Source organism: Colius striatus, chromosome 3 (assembly GCF_028858725.1).
Source record: "Colius striatus isolate bColStr4 chromosome 3, bColStr4.1.hap1, whole genome shotgun sequence".
Classification (NCBI taxonomy): Eukaryota; Metazoa; Chordata; class Aves; order Coliiformes; family Coliidae; genus Colius; species Colius striatus.
In genome coordinates, this window is record NC_084761.1 from 9,110,345 (window position 1) to 9,135,370 (window position 25,026).

The 25,026-nt window shown below is 46.3% G+C and overlaps 2 protein-coding genes across 2 annotated transcripts; both read right to left on the reverse strand.

Moving 5' to 3' along the window:
* Positions 1–9,940: 9,940 nt before the first annotated feature.
* RPS15A (ribosomal protein S15a) lies at positions 9,941–14,643 on the reverse strand. Its single transcript, XM_061992650.1, has 5 exons — positions 14,584–14,643; positions 13,340–13,477; positions 13,073–13,152; positions 11,242–11,327; positions 9,941–10,076 (listed from the first exon to the last, which is right to left on the reverse strand). The coding sequence occupies exons 2-5, from the start codon at positions 13,470–13,472 to the stop codon at positions 9,983–9,985; spliced, it is 393 nt and encodes a 130-aa protein (XP_061848634.1). The 5' UTR covers positions 13,473–13,477; positions 14,584–14,643; the 3' UTR covers positions 9,941–9,982.
* A 1,400-nt stretch (positions 14,644–16,043) lies between these two features.
* ARL6IP1 (ADP ribosylation factor like GTPase 6 interacting protein 1) lies at positions 16,044–23,149 on the reverse strand. The gene is made up of 6 exons (XM_061992780.1): positions 23,078–23,149; positions 21,046–21,179; positions 18,902–19,021; positions 18,094–18,211; positions 17,394–17,478; positions 16,044–17,144 (listed from the first exon to the last, which is right to left on the reverse strand). Exons 1-6 carry the CDS (start codon positions 23,111–23,113, stop codon positions 17,026–17,028), a joined length of 612 nt encoding a protein of 203 aa, XP_061848764.1. The 5' UTR covers positions 23,114–23,149; the 3' UTR covers positions 16,044–17,025.
* Positions 23,150–25,026: the final 1,877 nt, after the last annotated feature.

The window sequence follows — 25,026 nt, forward strand, 5'->3', positions numbered from 1 at the left end:
CTGCTGCGGGCAGGCAGCTCTGGCACAGAGACAGGGGAGAAGAGCCAATCTGCTGTGCTGTTGCCTTGCTTGTCTCCTGTTTGACACAAGGAAGAGAAGGTTTTCTCAAAGCACAGCCATGCTCAGGCCACTCACTCACTCCTCCCACAAGTGATGGCATCCCAACCTCAGTGCTAAATTGCAGAGACGAGAAAATCATCCTCAGTCTGCCCAGAACAATCCATTGGTAGTTTTACACACACATAGATATGAGTAAAGAATCCTTCTCATTTCAAGCTGTACTATTATGCTAACTACAGAAACATAAATATGCCACACTGTAGCTAATAAATGTCATTCACATCAGTATTTATTCCAAACATGTTTCTCCCATCATGTCTGTTCTGCCTGGAACTGCTCATCACTAAAGAGGAGACCTTTATTTCTAGCAATTTAAGCAGACAGGAGAGAGTTAGCAATTAAAGCACAGTTTTGTACAGCTTAATTCTTTTTATTTCACCTGCCAGGGAGCATTATCTGCTATCACTGAATCTATTTCTAGAGCTGCCACTTACCAGCTCTGGGTTTGTATTTCACTGAGTTGCCCACCTAGGCACAGGGCTGACCCCGGAGGGGCAACAGGCTTGTGGTTCTCAGACCCACTCCTTGCACTGTAGGACTTGGTCTCTGTCAGGAAAATGGGCTCAGAGTCCTTTTTACCAGAGATTGGGTCCATTCTGATGCTCTAGGTGGGCTCTCAGCCAGCGCTGCCCTGCATGGGTGGCCACCAGCCAAGCTCGTGTCCAGGCACCTTCCATTGTTCTCTTGAAGGACCATTTCTCTGCTTATCAAAGGCTGGTGAGGACCTAATGCCAGTCAATAAAAGTATTTTGGAGCTAAAAACAGTCTCCCAATTGTTGCTCTGCTCACAGAGCAAACATTCACCTGGCATGTGACAGAGGAATTTAGTGCTCCTGCCATATACATAGAATCATGGAATGGCTTTGGCTGGGAGAGACTTTTCATCTCATCTTTCACCTGACGATGCTTCACACACACAGTAACCGGGCATCACACCAAACTCAGAAACTCCTGCTACCTCAGCTGAACTGGAACTATTTTTTCACCTTAAACCAAAAATAGAAGCAAGTCAGAAATCCTTCACCAGTGTGGAATACAAGCAAGGCTTTGAGCTGTGCCCCAGAGGGACACCCACCTGCCCATCCACAGCACAGCAAACACAGCTCTCGGCTCACACAGAGGCGATGTGTGCACTCAGCCCTGGGACACACAGCCTGACAGAGTGGGGGAGAAATGCTTTCCAATCCGAGGAGCACAGATACTTAACCAAGGAGGCTAATGCTGCTGCCCTGAGGAACAAATCCCAGGGACTGAAAGAGGGCCAGCACTAATTACCAGCCCACGCAGTCTTGTGGGTTACATGTTGAGGATCCTGTTATGCAAGAACACAGCTGGGCATGTCACTGCAAGCCAGGACATAAGCATCCATGTGAGCTCAGAGGTATAGGGAGGAAAGGAAAAATAATCCTTTCCTTTTCCCTTGACTTTTTTCATTCTTATGGCTAAAGGTCTGATTTATAAAGATTAATAACCTAAAGTTCTCGTTGATGTTCCTAGGCTTTGTTTTTAAAACTGCACAAGACAGTGGACCAAACACCAATTAGGCCCCATCCCTAGGGCTTAGTGAGACTCAGAAGGTAGCCCAGAGGTGGGTTTCAGCAGCAGATTTTCTTTTAACCTCACTTGTTATCTGCTTTTCTCCTCCTGCTCCCAAGTATAATACTTGCTCCTTCCTGCTTACAGCCTGGCCCAGCTGAAAGGACAATTTACTTGCATCAGTGGAATATGGTAAGAATGGTTATGGCACGTTTCTTCCTCACAACAGAAGAGGCAAATCCCACTCTAATCTGGCTGGGGAGGTGCAGATGAAGGGTGTTGCACATATACTTTTTTATGCAAGAATATGTAGTAAGTGTTTTGCTGCTCTTTTCCTATTTTCTTATATTAGGGCAAGAGAGACACCTAGAGATCACAGGCAGGGGACTGCAAGCTTCTGGAAAACCAGCTTTCTGTAGAATGGGTTGCATGATGTGTTTAGAGAGTGGGAATGATCAATAAAATGAATGAAATTTGAACCAAATCAACTCCTGGTTGTAACTGGTGAAGACTGAAGAGGAAGTATCAATGGATTAGAGTAGCAGGAATGCTCTCCATTTCCATGGCCTGCCTTCACACAACACTACGCCCAAACTGTGAAGAAAAGCACTTCCTTGGCAGACAGAGTTTGGGGTGGGTCACATACCTTGCTAGGGCACCCTATCCAAAAGTAAGCAACACTATAGGAACACATATGCAATGACAAAGTGTGGCACTAGCAGACAAAACCCTCATTGAAATGTAAGTCACCCAGCCTTGGAATGTGAATCTTGCCCTTTAAATCCCAAACCAAAAGCTCACGTGCATCCCACCAGCACAACCGCACCAACAGCATCGCTGTTCTCAACTCAGTCACACAAGACTGATGAGATGGGGGTCAGGAAAATTATAGCCCAGAACAGGTAGAACAAGCTACCCATTGCATTACAACATGCCCCCTGACCCTTTTGTTTTTATAGGCCAGTTCAGCATTCACTTTAACAGTGTTTTATGTCACTATAAAAAGCATAAGTGGCGGTTGCTGTGTTACTTCAGCTGGCTGATCTCAGACATCCTATTGCATGACACTGTTGCATGGCACTACAATTTGATCAGCTACAACTGCACAGTGACCACTGCCCTGATGCCAATGCAAGGACAAAACACACGTCCCCAGAGGTTTTGCTCAGATAGCTGAGTGTCACAACCAGTGGATGGAGGAAACAGGGTTGTAAGGCATGCAACACAGCTGTAGCAGTCAGCTACATTTAGTCTACTGAAGGAGGCAGACACAAATGTGATTACCTCGTTAGGCTGAGGCTTCTCACCAGCACAGCAGAGATTTTGCAAAAGGGGCTTGAACTTGCTTTGCTGCTTCCTGGAGTAATCGGCGTAGCTTCGCTCTGCCTGCAAAGGCAGCCTCACCACTAGCATAGCCTGCAGTTCTCTTTTGCTCCCTCACACCTGGAAAGAACTAAACAGGGTGAAACTAATAGAAACTGGACATAAATAATAATATAAACAATAATACAAATATAAATAATAATATAAAGTAACCATGAGCCAGCAATGTGCCCTCGTGGGCAAGAAGGCCAATGGCAGCCTGGGATGCAGCAAGAAGAGTGTGGCCAGCAGGTCAAGGGAGGTTCTGCTCCCCCTCTCCTCTGCCCTGGTGAGGCCTCATCTGGAGTCCTGTGTCCAGTTCTGGGCTCCTCAGCTCAAGAGGGACAGAGAACTTCTGGAGAGAGTCCAGCACAGGGTCACCAAGATGATCAGGGTACTGGAACATCTTTCATATGAGGAAAGGCTGCGGGAACTGGGGCTGTTTAGTCTGGAGAAGAGGAGATTGAGGGGAGATCTTATTAACATTTATAAATATCTAAAGGGTGGGTGTCAGGAGGTTGGAGAAGCACTTTTTTCGGTTGTATCTAGTGATAGGACAAGGGTTAATGGGATGAAGCTGGAATACAAAAAGTTCCATTTAAGCATAAGACATAACTATTTCACTGTTGAGGTGAGGGAGCCCTGGCACAGGCTGCCCAGGGAAGGTGTGGAGTCTCCTTCTCTGGAGGTCTTCAAAACCCACCTGGACAGTTCCTGTGCGACCTGATCTATGTGGACCTGCTTCTGCAAGGGGGTTGGACTAGATGATGTCTAAAGGTCCCTTCCAACTCCTACCATTCTATGATTCTATGAAATTCAACAGGAATGAGGTCTGGGGCCTCTGTTATACCAAGGTCAGGGAAGATAAATGAGAGTCTCTTCTGGACTTAATTCCCAACTCAGATTTTGGAAGGCAGAACAATTTTCTTGGTGACATGAAGATTATTTTCCCCCCTTTTACTCTGTATGTTCTTTTTGGGTGGCTTTCCTTCCACCACATTCAGCCAGTGAAACTCCAGCTGGAACACACATCAGGTGATTAAGGACATCCAGTTCTCTGCTGGCGGAAAACTAGCACACCAAGAAGAATCCACATGCTGAAGCATCAGCACACTGCTGAAACCTGTGTAACACAGACCAAGCATGACTAAAACACTGCCACAGGTGACACATTTTACCAGGTTGCAATTTAGTTGTTAATCAAATATCTGCACACCCTTTCATTTTGGGTACTGTGTGAGAAAAGACCCAGCTGGTACAGCCTGTCCTGGTGGAGCCACGACCCCTTTGGGGATGGCGAAATTCCCAGCAGCTGCCACCACTCTGCCTGTGCTCTCCTGCGACATGGGGCACCCACCCTGTGCATCTCAGCACCCCAACAGCACAGATTTTAATTTATGCTCTCTATATCAATATGTATAGGCTCAAGTTTGCAGCCACAAGCTGGGTAGGAATCAGTTATTGGCTGCTAAACCCAGTGCAGCTGGATCAAGACGGCCAGGACAGCTTCTGAAAGCATGGGTAGCCACGAGGTAGTGGTAGATCCATGACTATATTAAAAGTGGTCCTAACAAAGGTCAAACTCTCATTACCTTGGCCAGAAACACAATATTTCTGTGCACACATTGTCCTCTGGTTCTAGTGCATTTATGAGATTATTCCTACATATCTCATAAAATAAACCAGACTGGATCGACTTAAAACTAAATGGAAAGTTCTATGCCTTCAGACATCCTCACTCACTTCATCTTAGGGGATCAGGTTAGTGGAAATCTTTTTTTCCCCAGCAGAAGGTGCACTTCTGTGTGTCAAGCAATACAATTTACCCAGTTATTCTTGTCACCTCCTCTGCCAGCACTTCTGTCTACCTAATGATATTTGTAACCAAGACCAAATTAATCCAGGTCATGAACTGGTAGTCAAAATTACATCACACCAGAGTGAGCAGATGGTGAGCAGGAGAACTAAAACAGATACATTTCTTTTTAAATGGAACTGCATGAGTGAAAGAGCAGCACTTGAGTAGAGGAAGCACCAGAGGTGTGAGTGGGAACTGAGGCCACCAGCTTCTGAAATTCTTTGGCTCTGGACTAAACTGTGGTTAAATCCACCCAGATGTTTGCCTGATACTTGCATTAGGTGGCAGTAAGACACCGAACAATAGATAGTCTCGTCTTAAAATGAAGTTAGCTAAATAGCATTAGACAAAACACAAAACTCTTGTCATTTGAGAGTGTGTCATTTAAAGTAAAAACCTTAAACCAGCAGCTTTGGCAGTCCCAGATCCTTTAAAAATAACATCTCCTCTGCTCTGCCATCAGCCTCACCCACACATCTTGACTCACTCCTCACGGTGCTGCCCGTTCCTGCACCCTGCATCCAGACCCCAACCAGTCACTTCTCATTCTTCACTGCTGTGCAAGAACTGCTCAGTGCCAGATCCCCTGGGAAGATCTCTAAAGCCTCACTCATCACTTCAACCCATTTTCTCTCCCTGCTTTCTGCTGCACTACCACACATGCTTGTCTGTCCTCACTGGCTTTCATCTAGACTGTGGTAGGCGTGGAAGCGTCTGAGATACACTGGAGACCAGGGTTTAATTACTGCCAGCATTTCTGGTGCAAGTAATTGGCACATGAGCTTGAGAAAACACACGCTCCATTCAGGGGAATGTCACTGATTGAGTTACCTGTGGCAGAAAACAAACAAAATGACAGGGAGGACAAAATGCATTTCCAGGGAAGTGACTCTGACACGCTGGGCTGTTACCCCGGTGCTGTATTTCGAACATCCATACTTACTGTCACCTGCTGGATTACCTTCAATCAGGTTCTATTGCATCAAACACAAAAGATATTACTTTAGTGGGCCGAGTACAAGGGAATTCAGGATATTTAGCTCTGCAAGCGCAGGGACAGCAGCAGCAATGTCAAAGCCCTCCTCGGGCTCCCAGCACACAGCCCCGCTGCATTCTCCAGCCATTCGAAGGCAGGTGCTGCCACCTGCTGACAACTTCCCACAGAGAGGAATTTCTGAACCCACTGCAGGCTGCTCGAACATTTTTTGTCCTGTTCAACGACGACGTTAAGGAACAACAGAATTCGGAAACTCTGGTCATTCATCCGACAAAGAGAGCAGGTTGTACCCTGCAAATGGACCATCAACACCTCTCCCACCGGCTGACAGATTAATAGGTGATATTCACAACTCCAGTTTGAGTTCCATCTTACCACGTGTGACAAGGACCATGGATGTTTGCCGCCTTGTGATCAGCTGAGCAGGTAAGAGGGACTAGAGGCAGTGCAGCACCACCACACACTATCCATACCATGATATGCATAACCAGTCCCCGGGATAACGGCCAGGCAAACGGCTCTGGTCACACAGACCCGTGCACATCGGGCTTGGTGAGCAGAGGCAGAGCTCCAGCCAAAAGGCCAAGGCTTCTCTCCATCTGCAAGGGTTTGGAGGGACACAATCACCTCCAGCCTCATTGAACATTAGATCAAGGGGTATCCAGGAGAGCACTGGCAGTAAAACAGGGCAATTCAGGGGTTTGCAGCACAAATGCTCTCCACAGGTGTCACCCACCCCCAGGCTTTCCCCACCTGAAGGCTAACTGCCTCTATCCTGCCCAGGATGTCATTGATGTCCCCCTCCCCAAGCACCTTCTCCAAATTAACACTTCGCCTCAGTTGCCAGTTGCAGTCAGTACTGTACATTCAGCTTTGTGCCATTTCCCTCTCACCTCTCCCTATTAATCCTTCTAGCACCCAAAACAACAGTTAGCTTTCACCCACACACTGCTTTCCCAAGGCACAAGCCCTCAACTCTGGAGAACATCACTGAGGCTAAAGAAGCAGCACTCTCAGCTTTAAAAATGTGTCTTGAGAGAATTTCTGCAAACCCATTGAAAGCAGTTGTGCCACAAGGCATGTCATAACCCTGCGTGTCAGCTCCTGACTCCTGCTTCAGGAATTCCTTCCCTCTCAGCCAGCAGTGACTGACCAGGAGCAGAGCTCTCCTCAGGATGCTGCAGACTCAGCCCTGATCAGCCACATCAGCTTCGACGTGCTGAGGCAGCATTTGTTACACTGTGGAGAAGGTGCACCTGCTGCTGCAGCCTTCCCTCCTAGTCATTCCTTTCACACTGGAGTTATAACGTACTCTTAATTCTACAGAAGTCATTGGGTTTGCTTGGGAAATAAACTCACACAGTCCATTCCCTACTGGTCCATCAACTGAGAGTATCAGACATTCTCTTACTTCAAAAGAGTCTCTGTGGTGGCAAAAGACATCCAGAGGTAAACTGGTTCAGAAAAACTGACGTGGGTGTCCTGTACAATTGGTTTAAAACATGAATGTCAAGCTACCAAGGAACTTGAAGCAATAGTAAATTCATCTAAAGGAAGCCTTGAAGTGTCAGGGACCTTCTCCCATCAGGTACCAGAAATGGGTGTCCTATTCTGGTCTGGATTTTATAGTAAGGAACCGTGGAACCTTGGCATGATCTTCAGGGTTACTCTGAGCAAGAAACGCTAAATGTCATGCGTGTATCACACCTCGTACTGCAGAATGAACTTCATTCAACGTAGAAAACAAACCTGGAACAAATAGCTTGATTTGACAATGACAAAAGGATCCAGACTTCTGACTTCTAACTCCTCCTTGTAATTCAGCTTACAGATCCTCATCTTCAGCTAAGCAAATTTGGTTCAAACCAAGAACTGTATCAATCACATTTGCATGTTTGGATGTCATCTGCCATCCGCACTCTTGGACCCCAACCAGCTGGTGACTGAGACAAAACAGCCAAACTAGTCATTTTATTCTCTCCCTGCTCCTCTCAGTCAGCTGCATGTCCCTTTGGGGATACCACCAGGACACTGGGGTGAGAGCTCTGTGCAGATGTGAGATTCTTGTTCCTCAAAGAGCCACCACATCAGGTAGGACTGTGCTGCCTGTCAACAGATGGATGAAACTCCTTCGCTTCACAGCATCACCATCTTTTCTCAGTAAACAGTAACAGACTGACCAAGTTACAAACTACAGACTTTGTGCCTGAAGACACTTCCATCCCAAGGCTCTCTGCAAAGCTTTGTGATGCCATATCACCTTCAAGACATAAGATTTGCAACTCCAGCAACTGCAGACATTGAGCACCAGACACATCACCGAGAAGGAAGGTTGTTTCTGTCAGAATCACAAGTCCAACAGCTGCTTAATAGCTCATTGGGACAGGCTTGCTGCATTGCTACAGGCTCCTTGCTGATCAAGGCTCCAAATAAAGCAAAAGAAGGCAAGATATTCCCAACTGCTGCCCAAAGACAATGCAATCAGCCAGAAGCTGCTTCCCACTCTCCACCATATGCAAGAAGCTCTTCAACTGCAGTCACCTGCTCTGTGCACTGCCTGGGAAGAATCACAGAATCTCAAGGGCTGAAAGGGACTTCAAAAGATCTAGTCCAACTCCTGCCAGAACAGGACCACCTAGAGTAGGTCATACAGGAACTCATCCACGTGGGTTTTAAATGTTCTCAGAATAGACTCCACAATCCACCTGGGCAGCCTGTTCCAGTGCTCCCTCATCTGAACAGTGAAGAAATTCTTCCCTTTGTTTCTTTGGAACCTCTTATGTTCCAGCTTATACCCACTGCCCCTTGTCCTACCATTGCACATCACTTTTCTCTATCAAGTACCTTATGCTGTCATGCATCTGATACCCGAAACAGACCAACAATGCCAAACACTCACCACCTCAAATTTCCTTGCTCCAATACCTGAAAGAAATCCCACAGCAGCATCTTTGTGGCACCACACAGTGCAGCTGCACAGCAACCACCTACCCAAAAACCTGATGTTTCAAAGAACTATGTAGACATTTTAATAAAAAGAGTAAAATCCTCCTACCTCAGGTACTCTGTACACCATGATCACAGAATCATCATTTCTGTTGGAAAAGACCTTAAGATCACAGAGTCCAACCACTAACCTCACACTGCCAAGGCTATCACCAAATCATGTCCCTCAGCTACATGGCTTTTCAGTATATCCAGGGTTGGGGACCTCCACCACCTTCTGGGCAACCTGTGTCGGTGTCTAACAACCCTCTCAATGAAGAAACTTTTCCTAATGTCCAATCTAAACCTCCCTTGGCATAATTTGAGGCCATTTCCTCTCTTCCTGTCACTACATGTCAGAAGAGACTGACCCTCCCCTTATTGCAACCTCCTTTCAGATAGCTGTAGAGCGTTATCTCCCCTCCACCTCTTTCTCCCCAGCCTAAATACTCGCAGTTTCCCTCATCAGACTTGTGCTCCAGACATATCACAAGCTTTGTTGCCCATCTCTGGACATGCTCCAGGATCTCCATATCCTTCTTGTAGCGAAGGGCCTAGAACTGGAGACAGCACTCCAGGTATAGCCTCACCAGCACTGAGTACAAGGGGACAACGGCTGTCCTGGTCCTGCTAGTCACACTATTTGACACAAGCCAGGATGCTGTTGGCCTTCCTGGCCACACTGCTGTAAGATATGGAACAAGTCTGTGATCTGAAATCAAACTTCAACCACCTTAATTATTCCAGTCCCACATCTCATACCTTTTAAACTGTAACAAGGAAATACCTTCTCACGAGGCATCTTCTATTATTTAGCCAAAAGGGTGAAAATACAGCATCACAGTCAAAAAGGTGAAACTACAGAGTCACATACATGTAACAGTGACCCATAACTGTCATGCACATGGTAACTATTAAGTGTCACATCATTAACAGAAATGAAAGTTGTGACCAGGGATGGTGCAGGATCTAAACGTCATCCGAAGTCAGTTGGAACTTAAGCACCACTGCAGAGCTGTCTGTTACCAGCACCACCAGAGGTAGTGTTCGAAGCCATTAAATACCAACTGGAAACACCAGAGTCCATTTGAACAATTTATTAGTATCCTCTTTTTTTACAAGTTTTAGAAAAAGAACCCCAGGATTTTGCCTCCTGTGTGTTTTCGCCTCGCCTCCTCATGGTCCATGATGCCAGCTGAGGTTGTCAGGACAATGTACCTGCCAAGAGAGAGAACATCTGCTCAGTTCACCGCCGTGCTCCGGCAGCACTGGTGTCCCCTCTGTAGGACACCAGCAACACCTGTCAGAATGGGTCTAACAGAAGGAAGATGAGGTTATCAGACACCAACAAGGAACTCCTCTCCCAAGCACAGCACTGCAGCATGCAGAGAACATGCTCTTCTCCAGCTATTTGCTAAGTCTCAGTAAGAAGTTTTCTTGTGCATTCCCATTGTATGGTCAGTTCAGCTGTTGTAGCAATGTTACAGTTTCTACACAAAGTCTGCTTCTCTTTCAAGCTTTTTTCCCCCAAGCAGGCAGAGCTGCCATGTTACCAGACAACCCCCCAGCCCCCAGCACTGTGCCCAACTGTGTTCCCAGCCCCAGGCACCAGATCAGCAGAGTATCTGAGTCTGGACTGGCAGCCCTGGTCACTGCCAGTACCCGTGGCTGCGCTACCAGAGCACCTCACACAGCTTCCTGGCGCAGAACCTTGGCCCACCGCTCCAGAAATACTTGGAAGCCCTGAGACATCACACACACAAGCAGCTCCAGAGTGTGCCACTGGAGCCACAGGAACAGAAATGAGGAGACACTGTTCAGCTCCCTGTGATGGGAGGGACAGGCAGGACAAGCCCCTGAAGGCTCTCAGCTCTTCCACCCCGCTGCACCGAGGTCTGTTACTCCCCTCAGTGGATTTGCAGAAGTAAATATATACTGCAGAGTAGTAAGACTGTTTATGTTGTGGAGGTTTGTTAACAGAGGCTCTGAGTCTCTTATCACTTAGCATCAACTTACACGCAACCAGAAAGTTTAAAGTAATTCAACCTCTTCTACTGACCTGATAACTTACATGACTGCTACCCTATCTGTATGTGGCCCCTAATAAAATAAAAGAAGAGAAAAGCCCTATTTTCCCTGTGAACTGTAGAAATGGTGAAAGCAGGATTTACCAAAGGGAAGAAAAGACAAGTCCTTGCTTAGCAGTGCCCCTTTAAAACTGGTGAAAGAGAGCATTTATAAGGAAGGTGCATTTTAGGCTGGTATCTACCTCCAGACTGATCAAAGGGGAAAAGTGTGGGGGGAGTCTAACTGAGGTGGTACGAAACCATAACAAATCCTCACCATTTTTACATGACACAGATTAAATTCTTTCCATACTTACCCAAACTGACGTGAAGGCAGTAGGTTGTTCTGCCACTTTTCCAAATCCTTCAGCTGAACATCAAATCTGGGACTGATTACACCACACTACAAAACAAAATTCCACGACAAACTTTATAAACTGGGATTTGCACATTTGTCATTCCAATTAACACAACTGCAACTGAAATATTTTTAGCAGAACAAGATAGCAGAAGACTACCCCAGCAGCATATCCCCTTGCTTAAAGTGTGAAACAGCCCTTCCTCCCACCCAGGTCAGAGGTCAGTTGAGATTCTCACACAGCTACTCAGCTGTGACTTCCTCAGCCTTGCTGCCTCCTCCTCACTTAAACAGAGTGACTTATGCTGCTGCTGAACCCAAACAAACAAATTAATGGCTAGATCTAGCACAAGAGGCTACTGTAAACCACTAAAGAGGAAGCATCCTCTATCATCAAAAAACCTGCAGTTACTCAGGGACATTCCACTTATCATCACACACAGTTAGCAAAAAAATACCTGTAGATTTTAAAGAGGGGGAAATTACCATGCATAAAAGTTACTGAAGTTCTCAAGTGAAACGTGGTACTTCCTCAACATGACCACTGCTACCACCTCCAGTTACCTCACTGGCTCTAACTACCTTAATAAATACCCAAGAGCAAAACAGAAGCACACCTTCCTGCACAGGTGGATGTTCCTCTGAACCAAACCACTGTTTCCTTATTGTAATTACTGAGAGAAACATTATATCCACCTGCACCCTCCAAGACCCATCAGTGTGTCACTCCCCAAGGAACACTAAGCTCCAACCTGACACACCTTATTGTACTACAGATGCAGAACACCTATACTTTGGGTGGTGTTGGAATTCTATGTCCACTACACTCAAGTAATGTTCAGCTGCAGTATTTGTTCATCATGGAAACAGTCCCAAACATATTCTAACCAAGGAACTTTTTTTGTTTCATTAGTAAAGAGCCACCTTTCCCCTAAACAGCTTAATTGGAAATGACAACACACAGCAAGCCATCAGAGAACTAGAAAGCTTGGCATTTTGAGATAAAAGCATTTAAAACATTTCCAAAACATATATGAATTAATACTTCCTATGCCCCAGGAACTTAAAAAGCACTAATTAACACAAGATTCAGTTTTCCCTCAACTGCAAACAAAGCCCATCTAGCAGCAAAAAATTTCTCAGCTTTTGTAAGTATTAAATGTCAACTGGAAAACGACACAGCTCCCAGCTCAAGACAAGTGCTCTAGACAGCTCACACATCAAAGAAATTGAGACACCACTAGGCAGCCAGGAAGACTTTACAGGGAGAAAAACACACAGCACTCACAAGCAGTTTCCTTGAGTGTGTGTTTTACATCCTCTGACCTCAAAATAAATTGTCAACCATACCATCACAAATCCAGAAACATTAACCACATTTGATAACCACTGGTAACACTCTTATTACCATTGCTTACATGGATTCAACAAATGCCACTTTCATGACAAGTCATTCTTTCAGAACTGGAGCAGAAAAATATTTCATTTCAGTTTCTTTAAACACCTTCACAGAATCATAGAATGGCATGGGTTGGAAGGGACTCTGGGGATCATCCAGTCCAACCCTCTGTCAAAGTGGGTCCACGTAGATCAGGTCACACAGGAACATGTCCAGGAGGGTTTGGAAACCTCCAGAGAAGGAGACTCCACGCTCTTCCTGGGCAGCCTGGGCCAGGGCTCCCTCATTTCAACGGCAAAGAGGTTTTTCCTTGTGTTTAACTGGAACTTTTTGTGTTCCAGCTTAAGTCCATTACCACTTAGAGAACTGAATTCAGGAAGACCAATCCTACCTTGTTGAGTCTGCCTGTGAGATTGACAACAATCTTCCCAGCTCTGTGATCATCAATGATCTCAAATTCGCCAATGTAACCTACAAAAGATTACCAGACAAATCAAGCACACAACACCCAGCTACAGTAATAAAACCCAACTAACTACATCATAGCAAACCAGCTCAAGCATCTTGGGTTTACTTTTAGTCAAAAAAGCACCTTAATACCACGACATCCAGAGACACCAAGAAGAAGAGAGCGAGGGCTGTGCAGTCTGAGACTCACCGTGCTTCATCATCACGGTGAGGAACCGGACGATGACTTTGGAGCACGGCCTGATGAGCACTTGGCGCTTGCCACGCTTCTCGGCATTGTTGATGCTTTTGAGAGCATCGGCCAGAACATTCATGCGCACCATGGTGCCTGTGGGGAGAGGAGAGGAAAGGAGGTTGTGCTTGTGAGCTTTGCAGCAGAGAAATTCTGTGCAGTGCTTTTTATTTAGACCTAGATCTAGACTGACAGTTACATCAAACCTTAAAAAGTATTCTTAATCTGAAAAGCAGATCAAATCACACAGTGGGGTATGCTCAAGAGGACTGACAACTTAGGAAATCTGACACTGGTTGAAACTCGGCTCTGTCAACAAGCACAAATGAAGATTTAAAAGCCACCACCTGTTTTCTCACTAGGACACCTTTCCCAAGTGTACAGTTTTGAACTTTAAAACTCCACTACATGGTACTAGCCCTGTTCAAAAACGAGGTCATACGTGGTGTGAGATGTAACAGATCCTGTTGGGCTTACTTATCTGAAAAAACGCTGCAGGATACAAGTGCAACACAGCACCCTTAGGAAAAAAAACGTGCATCGACTCTTGCATTCCCATGATAAAGACCTGATGCCTGGACTACACGACGTGACAAGACTTGGGACTGTAGCCTCACTGTCAGAACTGGCCAAGAAGGTGCTTCTGTACTGGGCCATAGGGCCACTCCCGAGACGGTCAGGTCCTATAGCACTCGAGAGCTTCTTCCACTAAGCTAGAGCCTCCCAAACGCACAGGCCTGGCTAACTCCTGCCCATGGAGAGATGGCAGCATTCCTGCCTTCGCTGGGCCCGGCCCGCCGCCCTCTTCCCAGCCCTCTGCTACCTCCTCCCGAGCCTCGGCACACGCTCCTAACTCCTTGAAGTCCAGAGGCTCCGCGGCTCAGCTCCCCCGAGCCCTGTCCAGCCCAGCCTCCCTCAGCACGGGCCTTGGCCTGGCTGCCACGCCAGCCCCAGACCCCACCCTCGCCTCCCGCTCCTCATCTCTGCGGAGCGCGGAGCCATAGGCAGGAGTGCACGTCCCCCCACCCTCCACTCCCGAGGCTCCAGAGAGCGCCAGGGGACACGCCGGCGGCCCAAAACCGGCTGGGCCGGTCGGGCGCACTCTCGCGGCCCCGGCGAAGGGGACAGAGAGGACCGCGGAGCGCGGATGGGGGCAGGAGGCGGCGGATGGCAGCCGGGACGTCGCAGCACCCCCCACTCACCGGAGCAGCAAGATGGCGGAAAAGGAAGAGGCCGGGCGCCCGCGCGGGATTATGGGAGGGCCATGGCCGCGAGGTGGCGCGCCGCGCGCGGTGACATCTCGCGCGATTTGACGTCCGAGCCGGGAAGGCGCCGCGCGCCAGGCCTGGGCTCCCTCCCATTGGCCGAGAGTCGCGGATCGCACTTCCGGAGCGCCGCCGCCGCCGCGTTCCCATGGAAACCGCGACGCCTCGCGCCTGGCGGCGCTACGGCGGCGCGGGAGGGACAAACCGCCGCGGAGCCGCCCCGGGGCAGAGGTGGGCCCGTCCCCGCAGCGCGCACGGGCAGCCGTGTCCTCTTTCCGCACGCACCGGGAACAGCCGCTCCGTGTCCCGAGGGCCGACCGCGGGGAGCTGAAGGCCGGAGCCACACCGAGCAGAGAGGCAGCTCCGAAGGGGAATGCGGCTCTCGCCCCAGAGCGGCGCCGAGGCGGGCGGAGCGGCTGCCGGCAGCTCTTCGCGGGACAGCTCTGGCCCTCGCAGTGTCCCCTCGCCTGGCCGTACTCAGCATTCCAGCTGTGCCCAGGGCCGGGCTCACCAGCCCGAGACGCAGGGAACTGGACAGAGCGCAGCAGAGAGACACGGAGATGATGAGGGGACTGGAACGTCTCTCACATTAAGAGGAAATGCTGAGAGACCTGGGGCTCTTTAGCCTGGAGAAGAGTGAGGGGCGGGGGGGGAACCTCATCAACACTTGCAACGTCAACAGTTGATGGGGGTGACAGAAGGATGGCAGGAGGATGGGGGTGACACTTTTTTCTGTTGTCTTCAGCAACAGTACTAAGGGTAGTGGACATAAGCTGGCACACAAAAAGTTCCACTTAAGGAAAAACTTCTTTACAGCTCAGGCTGCCCAGGGATGGTGTGGAGTCTCCTCCCCTGAAGGTTTCCAAACCTATCTGGATGTGTTCCTGCACGACCTGAGTAAGGGGAACCTGCTTTAGCAGGGCTTGGCCTAGATGATCTCTCGAGGTCCCTTCCAACCCCAACCACTCTGTGATTCTATGATTTCCTCAGCTAAGGAGAGTGCTTCCCCATTGCCACCTCGAGATGGCACTGGCACAGCTGCCCACAGATCAGATCTATGACAAATTTTACTGATTGGGTCACGTTTGTCCATAAACTTGTCACTTTTATCACTGTTTATCAACTACAGATAACATCACAGCCTCTTCCCTGCCAGAGGAGCTGTCACTGTACTGTCATGGCTAGTAAAAGTTCTATTATTTCCAGTGAGCTATATCAAGCAAAAAGGTGATTCTGTGTTGGGACACCAGACAGCACACACACACACACCCCTACCCACATTCCCACCTCCTGTTCCTGACCAAGATGCAGTCAACACAAGTTTCTGTATATTCACAATGACTAGGTCTTAAAGTCTGTATTTCAGACTTCAAATTCATTCACAAAGAGCAAGTCTGTAAAGTCTGTTTGTCTCTTTAATCTGTATTTATCTACTCCACAGCTACAATAGATGGTGAGGAGTTCATTTTAAAACAGTCAACTTTTAAAATGCATTAACACAGGTTTTAGCTTTTTAAAGAAAAAGAGTTCAGTTTTTAAAAAAAGGAGGGAGAGGTCATAGAAAAGCACAAACAATTCAGACAGACATATTTACACAGATAAATCAAGGATATTCAACTTGATTTTGTATCCAGACAACAACATTCATATCAAACCAAACGTGCTACACAGCTCCATGACAACAGCAGGTTTTAGAACAATCAGCTGTTAAGGTAACACACCTTAACTGATTCTCTACAGTCTCAGTGCAACAAGTTGAAGTTCACACTACAGCTAAATAACTGAACTACATATTTATATATTCCAGACCCTTACTCAACAAATCACCTGGTATACGCAGCCAAAAAGAAGCAAAACGGATTCAGTGAGACAATGAGCTCACCTTCTGCCCTGATTTGGGGTATGCACCCTCAGCTATGATCATTTTTACTCAGCTAATTGTCCTCCTTCCACAAGGATCAGTAGTAACAACAAGCCTCCAAGTAGTGAAAGCTTTCTGAACTGCCTTTCACACTTGCTGTAGCCACAAAGTAACCATCAGTAATTAGAAGAGTGATGATCAGTGAAATGAACACAGTTACAGAAATGCTAACACACATTTCAATTCTGCTGTTGTATCCTCTTACAGTTTGGGTAAAGACACTTAATAATAAGCTTCATATATAAAAATCTTTCACATCAGATTGGCTGCAGACCCTGGTCAGCACAGCAAGAGAGACACAAACCCACAGCAGTTGCTACAGTAACATTTTCACTTCATCAAGGAGCCAATAAAAAAAAAAAAGCCAGTGAGCAATATGACTTCTATTATCTTAATTACACATTAATTCTCAAAACTGTTCCCAAGGAACACTTTCATTCTTGTAAAAGATTAGGTCTTCATTCATTTTTCTTCTCCTTGTGCTTGAGAAGTTTATTTATCTCCCTCTTCGCCATTCCAACATACTTTGTAATGATCCCATGCTGGTTTAGTCCAGGAAACAGCAACAAGAAACTTACTAGGGAGAGAAAAAAAAAAATTGTTTAATACTCCTTTAAGGAGCTTCTGTCACCTTGCAATTCCTTGCTTCCCTTAAGCCCCATTAACTGCTTGAAAACAGAAAAATATAACCCTATGACCAAAAACAACAACCCAAACAAAAAAAAAAAGTCACCACACTGACACAATCAGAAATTACTTCTAGCAGCTTCATGCCATTTCAGGGAGACAACAAAAAAGCTACATCCGTTTTTCCTGCTGCACTTACCAATAAGATAGGTCAGAAAGAGATTGTGAACTTGCTGTCCAATCCAGGCCACCACAGCAAGAGAAAAAACCATGGTAATGAAGTACTAAAAAATGAAAAGGGAGCAGTTACCACAGATCTCTTGGGAGTTCTCCCCCTTCCCTCCAGTACCTGCAACACTTCAAGCTAACTTGAAACTTGCTGGCCCTTCCAAACACAATACCTATGTGCGGGCTTGTCAGCATTGAGATTAGAGTCTACAATTATGTTTTCTTTCCAGACCATTAGTTTTACTGGACACCAGTTCCTTTCTGCCCAGATATCCTTAGTCATCTACACCATCCCCACTGACACAACTCACAACCCCACACAGTACCAGCATCTGGTTTTGGGACAGTGATCTCAGTATCATGTACCTGACTCCTTATTAAGATTTCTTTTTGGATAGTTCATGTACACTGGCAACAAGCCATGTTGCCAAAAATCTACCCCCAAAGAAACTGAGTTTAACTTTATCTTAATATCAAGAGCATGCTCCTAACTGCACAGTATTGTAAGTTTAAAGTCATTTATCTTGCCACTCCAGGTTTGAAGAAGATTAGATGCAACTGGCATCAACAGCCAAAACTGCTGGTTCTTGGTATGAAAAACCAGTTTCCTCAAACAAAACAAAATCAATACAATCTTTTAACAATAGAGATGAACTCCTGTAACTCAATACCATTTTGGGTTTCTCTTCCTTCAGTGTGAAGAGCCGTTTCCACCAGCCAACAATCCGGCGACGGGATTTTATCAGATTGCTGCAGATCTCATGAAATCTCTGCTGCTGCTCCGTGGTCCTTTTATCAGAGGGGGGAAACAAAAAAGAGTCAGAAATAAGGATTTAAGATTTCATCTGAAGTTTTATTAAATCCTCTATGGTGTTTTTTCCAGGAGTAAAAATGTATCCAGGACTTATCCCAGCACTTGCTACACTTACATTTATGCCTTGTCTTCACTGAGCCCTGTAATGCAGTTGCCTGTGTAATTCTGCTGTACACTGACTCTTAAACAGACTCCCAAAGAGAGGCCACATTCCAACTAGAAGCCCATTGATTTTCATCTGATACCAGTGTGATACACACAAGTAGTGTGATATCTGTTACCATCACAAGTCTGTTTCAGTTGCCTACAATCATTCACATTCTCTGCATTACTCTTTTCCTTGGTCATATTTACTACTGTCACTCTTTCCAAGCATATAGTCCAATATCCTTATTCATAATTTTAGTTATCGGTATCTATTATTGATTAATTACTAAAAAGCTAGTTTAGCAGAACAAACTACCATTGCAAGAGTTATCTTTAAGAAAAAAGAAGAATTAAGGACATCTTACTAGTGTCTTCACTTCATATATTAGAGAGATTGCCAATTTCTTACTACCATAACTCTACTAAGTAATCATTTGATACTTGCAAGTCAGGTAACCATTTTGATAAAGTTCGTATTTATTTTGCAATCAAACTGTTTTAATTCAAGCTTTCCTCACCATTTATTAGAGCCAAAGATTCTAGGTGCAAGAGCAGGAACAAGATAATCAGCCAGACAGAGGAACATAACCAAACAGGAGACACCTGAAAGAACTGATGGGTCTAAGTAGTAGATCATCCTGCAGAAAGAAGACAAGAGAAATGAGTTCTGGATGTTCAGACTGCTAAACATCAGACATATTTAGTAATCTCTTCAAATTAGCTCAAGATTTCAAACAGCAGACATATCCTTTTGTCCAACCTCAAAAAAGGTGAACATTTGCTCCTATTACTAATAAAAAGAGGTTTAAGTATTTCGACACTATTACAAAGAACCACAGAAAAAACCCAGAGTTTTCTTAATGTACTATAAAAGAAAATACAATACAGCACATATAGTAGGAAGTTCAGTGGAAGTAAAAATTCATTATTGCTGCACTCTCAGAAGTCAATATCTAGTGAATGTAACAGCAGCTGAGGGATGAGGATGAGTGAGAGAACACACTAAATAACCAGGTAGAGAGAAAAGCTCTAACCTTGTTGGTTCTTAGGTAAATCACAGCATTCTGATGCATGACAGGTTGTCTTTGCTCTAACCTGTGAGAGCCAACCAAATCTGGTTTGGATAAGGAGTTATAAATCTCTGATAATGGCAGTGTTGTGCTTTGATATATTAAATGTCATCACTCAGATCAGCAGTATGGCTGCTGGACAAGGACCAGCTCATCTCCTAAGCAGCTGTTAACCCTCAGTTGTGCTTCGTGCTACTTATTTGCACTTGACAGAACTTATTGAACACTGAAATAAAGAAATGAATTGCACAGTCCCTTGCAAGGCCAGTCTTTCTGTACATCTGGCACTGTGCTACTCACTGAATGTTCATTTCTGATGCCGTGCCAGTTCAGAACCTGAAGTAGTTCTGCCTACTTCCTCAAAGTATTAATTCTACACAAGATTTTCCTACTATAACCACTGAATTTATAACAGGATACCCTGAAGTTCATGCAAGTGCTCATTTTAAAAGCTACTTTTCCGTTTCACTTGATTTCCACTCTCATTACCTCTGTTGAAGATCATAAAATTTATATTAGGCAGAAGACCAATTATCCCAGCCTTACCTAGTTCTACATTTATTTTTATCATAGAATCATAGAATGGTAGGGGTTGGAAGGGACCTTTAGAGATCATCTAGTTCAACCCCCCTGCAGAAGCAGGGTCACCTAGATCAGGTCGCATAGGAACACGTCCAGGTGGGTCTTGAAGACCTCCAAGGAAGGAGACTCCACACCCTGCCTGGGCAGCCTGTGCCAGGGCTCCCTCACCTGAACAGTGAAATAGCTTTTTCTTATGCTTAAATAAAACTTTTTGCTCTCCATCTTCATCCCATTACCCCTTGTCCTGTTGCTAGATACAGTAGAAAAAAAGGATGTCTCAAACTCCTGACATCCACCATTTAGATATTATAATTCTCTTCCTTACTCAATTGGCAAGCTCCAGAGCTGGCATGGACACTTATCTGTACAAGGCAGGTTGGGGTCACCTTGACTACTACCCATGTTACATAAAAGCAGGTAGAAACGCCTCCACTGAGCCAGTTCTATATCTCCAGTCCCGAGACTAGTAACATTCTCCTATCCTCTTGGCTGAAAGTTACCTGCAGACTTCTCTTTTCCTCCTTTCTCAAAGGACAGGAAATGTAAAAAAACAATGGTGCAAAAACTGAACACATCCTGAACACCACACCAAAGATGCAGAATAGCAAAGCTTCTCCTACAGAATCTAATTTTCCACACTGATACTGCCATTGATTTGGGGAAGAACGCCAAAGGAAACAACCAGGTTTGACCACACAGCGGGATACAAAGGATGAGGGCAGAAGCAAACACACAAATGAGGAACACACAGCTGAGCACAGTTTCAAACAGCTGGCAAACGAAAGCACTGCCCCTCCTCTGAGCAGATTGTGATTTATGTTACTTCCTGTTCTCAATACTTTTTGGGGGGGTTTTCTTTTCAACAAAGTTCACACACATTCAGAAATAGAACCCAGAGTAAGATTTTTAAAGTTTTAGGTTTTTAAAGACACCTTGCTAATTTACTGAATTGTTTGCTACCAGCCATGAAACTACAACAGTGTTTTAGGCTCCCTCCACAAGCTACTTACAGAAAAGAAAAGGAAACAACACTCATCAGCGCCAGAGGAAACCAGGCTCTCTCCCAGCGAAGGACTTTATCCGTCAGCAAAATCACTTCTCCCCATCCTTGCAACTGCTCTTCCAAGCTAGCAGTTTCTGAAGCCTACACAAAAAGAGAAGAAAACCCTTTTATTACTACCCAGAGTATCAAATTCATTCCCACAGTTGAAGTAGCTAAAAAAAAAAGTCATAATTAAAGACCTCAGTCACAAACCTTTCTGAGTAATTCAACTAGTAATAACATTCTAAGCTTTAGATTAAGTTATGTAACAGCAATACTATAAAGATCCTAACAAGGTAGCAGCAAATATATTATTAGACCAAACAGTATCTCCTTCCAGATTTTGCCAAGGTGTTTCCCCTCAACCCCCCCACTTATGGTACTCCCCTTCCCCTCTAATCAGTAAAAAAATCAAGTTAAAACCTCCCAGGTTTTTGGTGTCAACATCTGGAAAATTACAATATGAGAACTATTTAAAAGGTATGTAACTTCAAAGACCACCCTGCTGCAGTAAACTGGAGCCCTCTAGCTGCTGTCCAACACCAATTCTTTAATTATTATTTGCAAGACATGAAAAACTCAGAATCCACAAGAGAGGAAAGCAACCCAACTGATCACATCTGAACTGCAATGAAAGTTTTCCCACAGGCTGCCCAAGACAGTGACCAGGCAGTCTTTAAAGTTGTTTTCCTATATTATTGCTATATTCCTCCCTACATATCTTTTGCAAGAAGGGCAGGCTGATGCCTGACTTGCTTCACAGCTCACCTGAGGCATTACACATTTAACACAGCTTAACGGTTTTTCCCTCCCTGGGAAAAGGTATCTCAGAGATTACAAACCTGAGCTGTGAGCAGAAACCATCATTGCCTGAGTAGTGAGAGGTGAAGAAGTCATCAAGACTCTCACATGTGCTGTGCAGCAAAAGCAGAGCAGGTTTCATTCTTAACTGTGGGCTACAGAGTTCAAATGGGCAGCCTCACACCACTAGAACAGGGACAGCTGAGTGCAGCTGTCACGGTAAAGCACAGTTTTCCTGCCTCATACCATCAGAAACTATTTGAAAACTGTCACGTGAAGGGAAAAAAACCCTACACTTCTACAGAAGACATTTTATGACAAACTGTTTTGCTTCATTACCCCTGGCTATCTGCATTTGACATCACAATCAAGAGAAAAGATAACAGGAAACAGGGTGGAATCGTTATTAATAACAGCCTGTGTCTGTCAGCGCAGACGACAACTACTGCAAGTTGCTCTCCCCCTGGGCCACGTAGAGAAAACTTCGGTCAGCTTTTATCAACACCACCTTCACTCCAGAGTCCATTCATCAAAGGCAGAGCTTTTCCATTAACGAAGCAACATAAAGCTTCCATAACTAGGAACTTGTGCTCCGAGAGGAGCTGCCCTCGCGAACACCGCACGGATTTCTGCCCGTCGGGTTCCAAGCACCTTCCCTGCGCAACCACGCGCGCACAGCCTCCCTTCCTCGGCCCCTTCACCTGCTTTTACCCTTAATTGTCCCTTTTCCCATGGCAGCCGTTTACCCTGAGACTAATACGCATATATCCTTGTATTTATTTCATTTGTTAGGTATTCAAGGCCGGCCTGGACGTATTTAATCCAACCGCTCCGCTCCCGCCGCTGTCCTGCGCCTCTGAAGCGCCCGGTAACAAAGCCAACGGACGTTGAAACGCAAAGACGTGCATACGAAACGCGAGCCCTGCGCATCAGGTAGGGCCCAGATACTCTTGCGAGCAGAACAAGCGCCGCGGCCGCTGCGGCGCCCGGAGGCGGCACACAGAGACACAGAGCAGCCTGCTGCGGCCCAGCCCCCACCGCGCCCCAAGCCGGCACCCTCCCCAGCCACCAGCACAAGGCGGCAGCTGCCCCGCGTTCCACAGGCTCGGCGGCCGCCGCGGGCAGGCCTGGCTCCCTTAGCACTGGCTCCTGACCGGCCCCCGTCAGGCCGAGCCCCCGGCCCGGCCGCCCGCCCTCACCAGCTGGTAGACGCTGTTGTTGTCGCCCTCCGCCATCTTGCGCGGCCCCGGCTGCCGCCTCCCGCCGGACACACCCTCCCGCCCCGCGCCGCCGCCTCTTATAGCCTCCGCCGGTCTTCTCCCTACTCTGATTGGCCTACTCGAAACTCACCGCAGGCCAATCCCAGAGCTGCTGTCGCGCCTCATCGACAGCCGGTTGGCTGCTGGGATTCGAATGGCCACGGCCGCCCAATGGGCGCGGGGCCTCCCGTCGCAATGCGACTGCGGCAGGCGCGGGCCGGGGCTGAGGCGAGGGAGGGGCGGCGAGGCTGGGGCCTGCCCGGGCCCCGGCGCGATAGCGGGCTGCTGTCTGATACGGGGCCCTGCCCACGGTCACGGGGAAGACTGGAAAATCCTGCCCCCTAGAGCCCCATTCTGTGCTGCCCAAAAACGCGTTACCTTCGCTTGTGTTCGTGTGCTATGAGCTAGACCGAGCCTCCCGCAGGAGAGTGGCTCAAGGCTGACTCATAGCCCTTCACTGCTGCAACACGGCCGTGGAGGCACTCGCCAACAAACCGGCTTTGACTTAAAGTTCTGCTGTTTTTCCAGCACATCGTATTTCGTTCTGGTACGTGACTGACACGCAGCAGGCGGCGTGTCAGCTGTAGGCACCGACATCCCCCTCTCTGAGATGGGCTGAGATAACCCCGCAGGCAACTGATGAAACAACTCGACTACACCGTGAGGCTCTCCAGCTCCTACTACCAACAGTGCCTGACCTGGCTAGGCTAGTTTGGTTTCTTTCAGAAGCCTTAGGAGCATGGAAATAGACAACGGGGGGGAAAAAAAGCATTAGGATACAAATTTTCTCACTTAAGTGTTCCAGTGACAGGTGTTAATGAGCTTAATCTTAATCCCTAGGATGTAAGGCAATTCCAAAATGGGGGCAAAGAGCACATCACTTTTTGGCACCAAACCTGCAATATTTTTCTAATCCAGCTCACCAGTTTGAAGGAGAGGAAAAAAAGGACTAAGGATGATACTGTAAAAGTCTGTCTGTACTGACTTGTTTTATCTTTTACAGGGTGCTCTTCACACTCATTGAAGGTTCCATACAAAGAATAGATACTTTATCGAACTTTTAAATTCATTTACATGTTGCTAAAAGCTAAGCACATTTTTCTGTATCACTTTGCTCATAGAAAATGATGGAGCCCATCCTCAAAATCTATTGTTTACCACAGAAAAGTTGAAACAAAAGCTAATTTCACAGGGAGCTGATACCAGCACTAATTCTGATTAGTTCCTTGAGAAAGCACAGACACACATAGCAATGAACATTGGTATTCTCCAGAGTATGTGCAGCATCCTGCAGAAACCACCTCTCTGGCTGTTTAGTATGGTCAAGTAGCTCCTGGTCCCATAATATGTGTGATTTTCACCACAAAACCACAAGCACTTACCAATGAAAAAGCAGCTATTTCCATCATCTCCAGCAACTGTGACATTCAATTATTTTCCAGCCACTCTTTCACAAGTCAGCTCAAGTCAGTCTCCTGTTACAGCTTTTCTCCTATCCTCAAGGGCCCAGAGTTGTGCAGTTCCTTCATGTCACCTCTCGTATGTATTACCTGAGCTATAAAATTGTTTTCTGTATGCTCCCACGTGTGACACATACCACGCTGCAGTGTGATGCATTCTTCCTACACACAGATTCTCTCCTAGCAGATGCACAGAAAATTAAACAAACGCCCAAGCTAACTTCAAAGCACCTTTAAAAGGAGTTTTAATTGCTCTGTGCACTTAGACACACATTTTATGTGTGAAGCCTCCACCCACTCATCCCATTAATACAATAAACACACCTCAAGCTCTTTTTCTTATGCTATCAATAAAAAGTCTAATGGATGGCAAAATTGTCATATCAGCTGCATATTTAAGTACATACAACAGTAGTTTTATGTAATATC